The sequence below is a fragment of the Petromyzon marinus genome, chromosome 5 (genome assembly GCF_048934315.1).
Source record: "Petromyzon marinus isolate PM22_M1 ecotype Great Lakes invasive population chromosome 5, UKy_Petmar_22M1.pri1.0, whole genome shotgun sequence".
Classification (NCBI taxonomy): Eukaryota; Metazoa; Chordata; class Hyperoartia; order Petromyzontiformes; family Petromyzontidae; genus Petromyzon; species Petromyzon marinus.
In genome coordinates, this window is record NC_133671.1 from 9,605,895 (window position 1) to 9,616,578 (window position 10,684).

Sequence of the window (10,684 nt, forward strand, 5' to 3'; positions counted from 1 at the left end):
TCAATAACACTGTGCCACCTTGAAAGGAAACGATCTATAATAGTAGACGTTTCGGGCAATGACCCATCACAGCACCTGGCAATATATCCCCAACAGCTTAAGAAAATAAAAATAAAACCAATCAGGAATCGACAATCCCGCGTTAATCGAAACGTTCGCCCTTGTACGCGATTCTTGACCGCACGTAGCACCGCGATATCGAATCGGATCGGATCGCGCTCCGGAAGAACACGAATCCCGCTTCGCTCGCTCCGCACGCACGCGCGCACGCGAGAGCGGTGGCGAACGACATCGATTACGATTCGTCAACAAAATCGTTCAACGGTTGTGGAATCGACGAGAAGGCGATTCCCCCACCTCTCTCTCTCGTGAGTTCGCATTGTAGAGGCAGCGGACGGACTGGGAGTTTGGTGACCCCAAGCGTGGCGAGTCGGCCAACTCCTGCTGCGCGTTCCCCTCCTTGTCTCCCCCGTCTCTTCCCCTTCCCATCGTCTCCCTGATCTTCTTCGTCTTCTCTTTAGCAGCAACAACAAACACGCAATGTCCGAGCACGAACACGGCCGCAAGTGGGACAGATGTCTGTCGGACGCCACCGTGAAATTCGGTGAGATGATTATTTTTTGTTGTTGTTGTTGTGTGTGTGTGTGCTTGGGTCATTTGTGCGCTGCACTTTGCACGATGCTAATTCTGTTTTCATGGCGGCGTGGGCAACGTGGATGTGTCTTGTCTTGTCTGCTGGCCACGGCCGACAGGGCTTCCTTCAGGAGAGAGATAGATGGAGAGATGATGAGTTTTGGTGTCGTGTTTTTTTTGTTTGCTGTTCGTGCTTCTACAACTCTTTGGGGTAGGGTTGTGCGCATGGCCCACAATCTCACTGCCGTGGCGGCACTTCGGTCTTGAAACATTTCCACTCCTTCAAGATGCGCGCCATCGGCCTGCCAGTGATGTTTAAATGCCCTCGGATGCATACCGTGTCCAACCCACACACGGCTTAACCCCCCCACCGTATTCTGTTTTAGTTTTCAGGTCCATACGGCGTACAGCCGTTTCAATACGGGCAAACAATTATATATATTTAAAACAAAAGTCGTATTTGTTGTTTGTGTTTCTCCCTTGCGATGGGACTTTGTAGGATGAACTTTGAGGTTTGTAATGGGCACTGGTTGACCAATAAGATCTGAATGGGTCTGTAATAAGTTCACAACGCACGCGAATTGGCGATGCGCTTTTTTTTTGGATGCCACTCGCCCGCCAAACACGAGTCGACACTTTGACGGGGGGGGGGGGCTGTCATTGAGGAGGAAGGTTAGGGGGGGGTTGATGGTTGTGGTGGTGGTGATGGTTGTGGTCGTTGTGGTGATGGTTGTGGTGGTGGTTGTGGTGATGGTTGTGGTTGTGGTGGTGGTTGTGGTGATGGTTGTGGTGATGGTGGTGGTTGTGGTGATGGTGGTGGTTGTGGTGATGGTTGTGGTGATGGTGGTGGTTGTGGTGATGGTTGTGGTGATGGTGGTGGTTGTGGTGATGGTTTTGGTGATGGTGGTGGTTGTGGTGATGGTTGTGGTGATGGTGGTGGTTGTGGTGATGGTTGTGGTGATGGTGGTGGTCGTGGTGATGGTGGTGATGGTGGTGGTGATGGTGGTGGTTGTGGTGATGGTGGTGGTTGTGGTGATGGTGGTGGTGATGGTGGTGGTTGTGGTGATGGTGGTGGTTGTGGTGATGGTTGTGGTGATGGTGGTGGTTGTGGTGATGGTGGTGCGAGTGACTGGTTGTGGTGATGGTGGTGGTTGTGCTGATGGTGGTGGTGATGGTGGTGATGGTGGTGATGGTGGTGCGAGTGACTGGTTGTGGTTGTGGTGATGGTGGTGGTGATGGTTGTGGTGATGGTGATGGTTGTGGTGGTGGTGATGGTTGTGGTGATGGTTGTGGTGGTGATGGTTGTGGTGATGGTTGTGGTGGTGGTTGTGGTGATGGTTGTGGTGATGGTGATGGTTGTGGTGATGGTTGTGGTGATGGTTGTGGTGATGGTTGTGGTGATGGTTGTGGTGATGGTTGTGGTGATGGTTGTGGTGGTGGTTGTGGTGGTGGTTGTGGTGATGGTTGTGGTGATGGTTGTGGTGATGGTTGTGGTGATGGTTGTGGTGATGGTTGTGGTGATGGTGGTGATGGTTGTGATGGTTGTGGTGATGGTTGTGGTGATGGTTGTGGTGATGGTTGTGGTGATGGTTGTGGTGATAGTGAAACCGCCGTCGCTGTGAAGGTGAAACCCGTCCGCGCGCGGCCTCTGCGCCCAAGGTCAACGCGAGTCCCGAGTTGCCCATTGCGGGCCGCACTGTGCACGCGGTGGATGATTTTGAACTCTTTGGGTTCCACGGGGGCCACTGTACGTGGTCACTGTACGCGGTCACTGTACGCGGCTCAATGTGCCCCCGAGTCGGGCTACTGCACGTAACGCACTGTACGCCGCAGACCCCCCCCGGCACTGTACGCCCCAGCCCCCCCCCCCCAACACTTCGCCGCAGCCCCCCCCAGCACTGTACGCCGCAGCCCCCCAGCACTGTACGCCCCAGTCCCCCCCCCCCAGCACTGTACGCCGCAGCCCCCCCTGGCTTACAGTGCGCACTGTACGTGACAAGTGCGTGCGCTGTACGCGCTACGAACCCGACATGCCGAGTTCGATTCCCGCTCACGGCCACCAAAACCCGGTGACGATTTATCTCAACCGGTTTGTGTGTCTCCTACCCTCGGTCGACTCGGCCTCAAGTGTGTACCCGGTGCGGTGTGTAGTAAACATCGCCACTGGGGAGACAAAGGCGGTCGGGCGTGGTGCTGGTAGCCACCCACCCCCTCGTGTGCCTTGCCGGCCTTAATAGGTGCTAGCTACTCCCTAACGGCACTTGCCCCAGCAGTTAAGGCTATACGGGGGATCTGTGTCTTTGGTGTACAGTATGCACTGTGTCGTGCGCAGGCACGGGTATTGCCCATTTCGTGACTGCACGCGGTGCACTGATGCAGGTCACTCCGCACCATCATGTGCACTGCATACACTGGGCGTGGTGGGAATGTGTTGAGCATTGTTGGTGGTGGTGGTGATGGTTGTGGTGATAACGGTTGCGGTGATGGTGGTTGTGATGATTGTCGTGATTGTGGTGGTCGTATGGATGGCAGTAAGTGGTGAGTAATGGTGGTGATGTTTATTGCTGCGAGTGTTGTGATGGTTGGTGTCGATGATAGTCGTGGTTGATGATAATTGTGTTGATGGTTGTGGTAGGTATTAGTGATTGTGATGATGGCACAGCAGTAGTGCTGATGGATTTTGTTGGTGGATATATTTATGGTTCTGTTAACTTTTGTGTGCATAGTACTACTTGTGTTGGTGAACGTGTTTGATATCAGTGTTAATGGTGCTGGTAGTTGTATGGGTGGCCGTGGTTGTGTTTGTTGCGTGATGGGTGTTAATGTTGTTGATGTATGCTTGTGTTAATAGTTTGCTGTGTGCTGCCAGTCTTGATAAGTGCTCGCCAACAGAACTTGCCCGAACAGTCTATGTGGTCTACACTGAGTAACTTTGTCTTTACTCGTAACTTAGTCTTTGCTGATTATAGTTGTCTGGAAAACAAAAACATTCACCTTCATATGGTGTTAGAAGGTAACAATGTGGAATTGTGGTGTCTTTGCACAATGCCACTGGGGGAAAGGTTCACGTTAGTTGACTGACTACCACATGGCACGCTCACATCCACTGCAGTGGCAAATTACTAGGCAATTATAGAAAACAAATAAAAAATAGTATTTGGTTATTTCGGTAACGTCACGAAAGAACCAAAGAATATGAATTCCTGCAGTCACGAAAGTTTTAAGTAAAACAAATATAAGTTTGTGCTGGTAGCCAAGAGGGAGACATACATTGATAACGTCCCTTTCGCCAGACATTGTTTAGTGGAGGACTGAAGATCCCTCCTTGGAGAACCTCCAGAATCGGCAGGAAATGAATCAAATTCCCCGACTGCCATTCCTTTGTCAGTAGAATGACTGGCACCACCTGGAACCATGCAAAATATAGGAGTTCTTCGTGGACTGGTTTTCCTTCCTGTCACCATGAAGGATGGACAGTTATCTACTGGCAGAAGACTAACAGACAACATGGAGTGGCACTTATGACTAAAAGCATGAAGGGTGTGTGAAAGCCTGGTGGTGAGGTTTTGGGAGGCCATGAGTCTCAGGCTCTTGTGGACTCTGCAAGATCACCTTGCCAGGCTTGAAACATCGAGTCACCTGCCTGTGAACCATTCTTCGCTTATTCAGACTGTATTGTGTTAGACATTCACAGATCCTTGAAAGCTCTGGACACATTGTCAATGCGCTTGTCCGGCAGGAGAAAATGCACTTACTGGGTCATGGTAGCCGTTGTGCACAGCCAACACATTGTCCAAGCAGCTTCTGTTTGGCCAGATTGGTACAACACGGGCTAGAGAGGAGATGGGCTGATGTGGTACAGGAGGACTTTAAGCTGAGTGGACTTGACAATAACTAGTACCGATTGTGTCGGGAGACTTGTGAAGGATGGTATTGGGCATTTGGAGACAGCTCCCCTCCAGCAACAATGCAGAGGAGGATGAGCTATGCTCACAACAATGAACAGAGCGCCTGGTGACTAAAATACAGCTAGGTGGCATAGGAGCGCAGTTAGTGCATCTCGGTCATGTCACCTATAACCTGTGTCTTGCCCTGTGGCTTCATGCCTATGAGACTTAAGCACTTACGGCCTTAAAATGCAATTCGTCTGTTACAAGCTCTGTGGTAACATCACTGCCACTTAATAGCGATTGGCAGCTATTATTGTTGATGGTAGATGATCAGTGTTTGTGTTTTTGACAATTGGTGGTTGCATTCATGTTATTAATGTTGGATAATGCTCGTATTGACAGTATCGCTAGTAGTTGTTCTATTGATGGATGTCTGTGGTGTGAGAGTACTGACACCATTTTTGACTCTGATCCACAGGTGCTGGTCTTGCTGTGGGACTTGTGTTTTCAGTCATCTTCTTCAAGAGTGAGTACACATCAGCACACCCAACATCGACCATAACACATCACCATACAACATCACCCATCGTCATCCAACATCAGTCATCACTACCCAACACGCACAGCTCATGACCCATCGTCAACTGATTAATAAGCTAATATTAAGGCCATGAGGAGTGAAGACAGTGGAAAACACGCTGTGTGACAAATTTGGCTTCCTGAGTTTATGGCTAATAACTGCCAAGTGATATCTGAACCAGTCCTGGGTCTCCGCAAGCTTAACCTAGCCTTAAATGAGAACCTGTTGTGGTTTGTGCACATCAATAACGGACATACAAATGCTGCTAAGCATGGAACTGGCCACAACAGAATATCTTGTGTCATGCTGGCTTTCATAGATGCTAACGAACAGCATTTGTCCAAACAGTCCCAATAGGCAAAATGGTTATTTAGTATGTGTGTGTTTATTATGTGGCAGTGTAGCAGTTAGCGTGCTGTGCTATGAACCCGGCGACCCGAGTTCAAATTCTTGCTCACGGCCAACACCAGTGACAATTATCTGAACTGGTCCTGGGCCTCTCCGAGGTCGACTCACCCTTAAATGAGTACCTGATGTGATGTATAAACTTCAGCAATGGGGAGACAAAGACAGCCGGGCGTGGTTTTGGCCACCAACCCTCTCATGTGCTTGTCGACTTTAATATATGCTCATGAACAGCATTTGCCCGAACAGTCTGTAAAAGGCTTTTTTCGGAGATCTTTGTCTTTGTAAATGTACTTACATGTTTCGATTTAAAGCTTTCATGACTGCAAGGATTAATCTTCTTTGGTTCTTTCGGTAAAGTCACGTAGAATGAGAATAAAATAATTTGATAAAATAAAATAACACAATAAAATTCTCACGACGTTTCGGCCACAACACCAAGCGGCCTTCATCAGGTGAAGGGACGAGACTGTCTGGTCTCGTCGTGAGAATTTTATTGTGTTATTTTATTTTATCAATTTATTATTTTATTCTCATTCTACGTGACTTTACCGAAAGAACCAAAGAAGATGTACTTATATTCATATTCTTAGCTCTTTCGGTAAAGTCACGTTGAAGGGAAACAATAAAATAATAAAATATATATATAAAGATGTCCTTACATGTGTTTATGTTTACAGGGCGGGCATGGCCAGTGGTGTTTGGGGCGGGGTCTGGGTTTGGCATGGCGTACTCCAACTGCCAGCGCGACTTTCAGAAACCATACCTCGTCCACGGGGCATATGTGCAGGTATGGGCACACAAATAGACACATGAGTAGGCGCATGGTTAGTATCATTCGTAGACACAGTTACACAGATGAGTAGACGGCAACAACTGCCCATCGCCAATAAGTCGTGATGATGTCACCACGTTCTTTTTATGCCACATGAAGTGTTAACCCGTAACACCTAGGCAGACCTAGGCAGGCCTAGGTGTTATGGCTTAACAGATGCACCACCTATTTTCATTTTGCCAACTTGCTGTTTTAACCACCTGGCACGATGCTCATTGTAGTGAACATTGCTCTTCTGCCATCCTTTGTTGCTGTCACGCCTTTCACAATCCCTATTCCACAGAGGAAAATCTTGAGACTCCACTGGTTTCAGTCGCTGGCGAGTCCATGAGTAGACACACATGGCCGCACAAATAGATGCACACACGGGCACATGACTACACACAAGCCTATGCAAAGCATAGCAGAACCCTTATAAAAAAATCGCGAGACTTAAGCGAGGCTTTCGTGGGTAAACAAGTGTAAGAAAGTAAAATCATAAGTCAGTGATGGATTTTGTTCAATAAGTAATGATTTTTGTGCTTAATCGGTGATGTTGGTTTTGTCTCTTCAGGACGATGCCAGCAGCGCCACGACAGTCACTGAATAACGACCATTGCTTTAAATATTAAAGAACTTATGCATACTCGCACACGAGCGTGTACACATACTCGCACGCCCACATGGGTGTGAACACGCTTGTTCTCGCTGTCATCGGCACGGGATTGTGTGCGTTTGTACACGCACGTGTGCCTCCGAGGGATGTCTGGTGATCTGGTTTAAATAAAGATATATTGGCTCTTATTGTATCTACTCTTACTCGTATGTGTTGTGGATGCTTGCTGCCGTGTAACGGTTAGCCCCAGACATTTAAGTTATTTGGTGGTGACAGTGATCCTTCTTGTTCTGTTATGAATGCTCTAAATATAAAATTGCATGCTTTCTCAGTAATTTAAAAACTAAACATTTTTTGACCAGGTGAGGTCCACTGAGTTATAAAGCACTTTTTCAGAAGCGACTTGGACACATGATTTCCCAACGAAGCTTATCATGTGGAAATTTATAGCAGCCAAAGACTCTAAACACATAAAGGCCGTAATTATAATATATATTGGGGGGACACATCCCCCTCAATATTCAAATATGCTCAAAATGTCCCCCCCAATATATTGCTATAAAAAAATGTAAAAAGTAATAATAATTGCTATGCTATGTAAATAAAAACAATTTGCTAAACCTTGGCCACAATATCTGAATTTGTATTCATATAAATCAATGCATATATTGCTGTTTATATGATTGTGGTTATGGTTGTACTTTATTCATCCCTAATCTCAAACATATACACTGAAACAAGAAATGGTAAAAAAGTAAAAACAGCAATGTAATACAATACACTATTAGACATTGTAAAAAAAGTTCATCCCATGTGTTCGTGAATTTTTAAATACTTTTGGCAGGAAATGAGTTTTCAAATTTATATATTTTTCTGGGTTGGGACCCCCAGGAAGATTTGGTCCCCTCCAATATTGACTCCATGGCTACGGCCTTGAAACACGTTTATACATTTTAAGGGAAAGACTGGAGGGTCCTGGAGAAAAATCCACGCAACCACGGGGAGAAAATGCAAACTCCAAATATACAGGCTTCAGGGTTGGGATCATACCCACAACCTCCCGTATACTTTACTGAGGTTTATTACCAATGTAACCTTTCAGGATATTAAAGTAGTTTCAGTGCAGTGCTGCATACTTAATAGCTGTGATTTAGATGGAGGTGTACGTCTAACCCTTCTATTCCACCTTTTCCACTCAGTCTTTCTGGCACTCACCCAGGATGAAATACGGAGACTAATATTGGCTACAAATAATATCTCGTTAACACCAAAAGCCACAGCTAAATTTGCTGTCAGTTGCGAATTCCTAATCCTTCATTGCAAGGTGCACTATGGCAACATGGATATTTGTATGCACCTGCCATGCCGGTCCACAGAGTTCCAGTCTTGGGTCCTTGTGGTTCCTTGCTCTGGAGAGAAAACGAGTTGCCAAGGAGTGCTGGTCGAGAGTACAAGGGCATTGCTCATGCAGAAACGGCCTGGGTGCATGAATGCCGTGAACTCCACACAGGAGCAGGTCATAGATGTGTGGAAGCAAAGGTAGATGGACCCTGCCAAGGTGAGTCGTGTTGTCAGCACATAAGGGTCAGTAGAGGGTTGAGCCCGGGGACCGATTGCAGCACGCGCCAATACGATCGCCGCCTAAGGTGAATCGCCGCGTTGTTACCTGGACCACATGGCTGAGAGTCACCGGGAGCACGCAGTGGTAAACCGCCTTGCTACCTGATATTACCAGCCTAGTGTTTACTATGATGCTAAAATGTTAGCAAGTGAAAGGTTGCTTTGCATTTACATACCTGGGCGTCCCAGTTCCCTGTCCCAACTGGATCCAAGCGATACACCGCTTTGTAATAATGCCTGCAATTCCCTGCTTCCTGTCCCACTAGATCAGTGGTTCTTTCTGGGGGTGTGAGACATGGCCAGATTCTTTTGGAAAGTATATCATCAAAGCAACTTAAGCACAGGCACGTAAGTACTACTTTGTTTAATCAAATATGTATTTAGTAACAATACATTTTTTTGGTTCTTTCGGTAAAGTCACGTAGAAGGGAAACAATAAAATAAAAAAATATATATTTTATTATTTCCCTTCTACGTGACTTTACCGAAAGAACGAAGAATATGAATCCCTGCAGTCACGAAAGCTTTAAATAAAAAAATACATTATTTAACGATTCAGAACCAAAAGGATGCAAGGCTGCAAAAAAAGGTTAAGAACCACAGCACTAGATCATGGTTACAAGGTAAGCAGCGTTACACTTCTAACCGTGTTTCTCTGATTCATTTTCACACTGGGACTCCAGATCACGATCACAAGATAACTCGGGTTGGACTTAAAATCCTGTGGGCTCACAGAGCACTGGCCTCTTTGACTCGTGTATCACTTTTACCAGGACCACTGGCACCCTGTGTCTCCTTGTGTCCATGTTTGTCTCTTAATCCAAATCTTCCAGGGGGTCTGGGGGTCCCAACCCTGAGACTCTCTGTGTGGCTCTGTGTCTCCCTGTCTCACTCGGGCGCAACTCGGTAAAGGAATTTAAACATTTACATTCCCAATAATCATATGTTCCCGGCGCGGACTCGGTGTCAACTGCATTGAGCGGGGCTGGTTCGACAGGGTAGCCGAGAGAGCAAGCTCCTGGTCGTTGAGGAGGTGCCGAGAAGACATCTCTTGAGGCAGGGCGTCCAGACAAGGACAGGTTGGCCACGTGGCGAACAGGCCGTGCCACAGCACCCCAACCTTCTCCTGGTAGACTCGGGTAAATACACAGTCTTCTTCTTGGTTGGCGACAAGGATGTAGAGGTCCCTGCCTCGAAGCGGACGCCACATGAATGTCTTAGTGGTGCCGCACACGATTTCAATGCCGTCAACAGGCATTTCATATTTTGTTTGTACTTTCAAAAAAATCCCTCGACAACATATACAATTTGTCGTATAAAAATGAGGCTTAAGACTGCCTTTTATTTGGATTAAAAGTTGTAAAACTGAAAAATCCGACCGGCTTTTGAGGACAAATACAGACACACGTGTTTGTCAATTAATTTTTTTAATGAGTGGTTTGTAGGATAATTGCACACGTTTAAGTACATGCCTTGAATTTTATGTAAATAATTGGAATACTGTTACTATTAATATGTTTATGATAACAGTGCATGGTGCCTTTATTATTTTTAAAATATATACTTTAAAAGGATGAAACTCATGTTCCTTTTTATCTAAAAGCAAAAATCCCGGCAACCACAGCGGGCAGTACCGTATATATCAAAGTGTGCAGGCGGTGCAACTGCACCGGGACACACCAGCCAGAGGAGCCCAGGTGCCAAACCATGAAGGTGGGGGGTAGTTGATGGGTTGGGGGGCCCCATTTAATCCCTTTCACCAGGGTCCAAAACCCACCACGTGATGCCACTGCCCAAACGCGTCCCTTAACCTCCATACGATACGTGACTTATTGTACTTATAATCATGCCGAGTGTATTGACACAGGACATGGGGAAACACAGATCGATCTAAAATGTAATTTAAAAGTGCAACGAAGCTGGCCTGTCCCTACCTGTGTTGAGTTATAGGTGGAGCAGCAACTGTAAAGACAGGTTCCCTTTGGATTCGTCCTTGATGCACTTCTTCACAATGCGCCCCTCTACATTTGAATATCGTGAGGCCTAAAGCAGGGCTCTTCAACGATATATTCTAGCAGGCCAGAACACATTTAATGTGCTGGCAGGCCACCTAAGATCTTACATCG

At 46.8% G+C, this 10,684-nt stretch overlaps 1 protein-coding gene across 1 annotated transcript; it reads left to right on the top strand.

Annotated features, from left to right (window-relative positions):
• The first annotated feature begins 316 nt into the window (after nt 1–316).
• On the top strand, nt 317–7,126 carry MICOS10 (mitochondrial contact site and cristae organizing system subunit 10). The gene is made up of 4 exons (XM_032946901.2): nt 317–604; nt 5,002–5,049; nt 6,189–6,298; nt 6,897–7,126. Exons 1-4 carry the CDS (start codon nt 541–543, stop codon nt 6,930–6,932), a joined length of 258 nt encoding a protein of 85 aa, XP_032802792.1. The 5' UTR covers nt 317–540; the 3' UTR covers nt 6,933–7,126.
• The last annotated feature ends 3,558 nt before the right edge of the window (nt 7,127–10,684 follow it).

Coding starts and splice junctions, on each gene's coding strand:
- MICOS10 (XM_032946901.2), top strand. CDS start 541: ATGTCCGAGCACGAACACGGCCGCAAGTGGGACAGATGTCTGTCGGAC. Junction 605..5,001: donor GGACGCCACCGTGAAATTCG/GTGAGATGATTA, acceptor TCTGATCCACAG/GTGCTGGTCTTGCTGTGGGA. Junction 6,299..6,896: donor TCCACGGGGCATATGTGCAG/GTATGGGCACAC, acceptor TTGTCTCTTCAG/GACGATGCCAGCAGCGCCAC.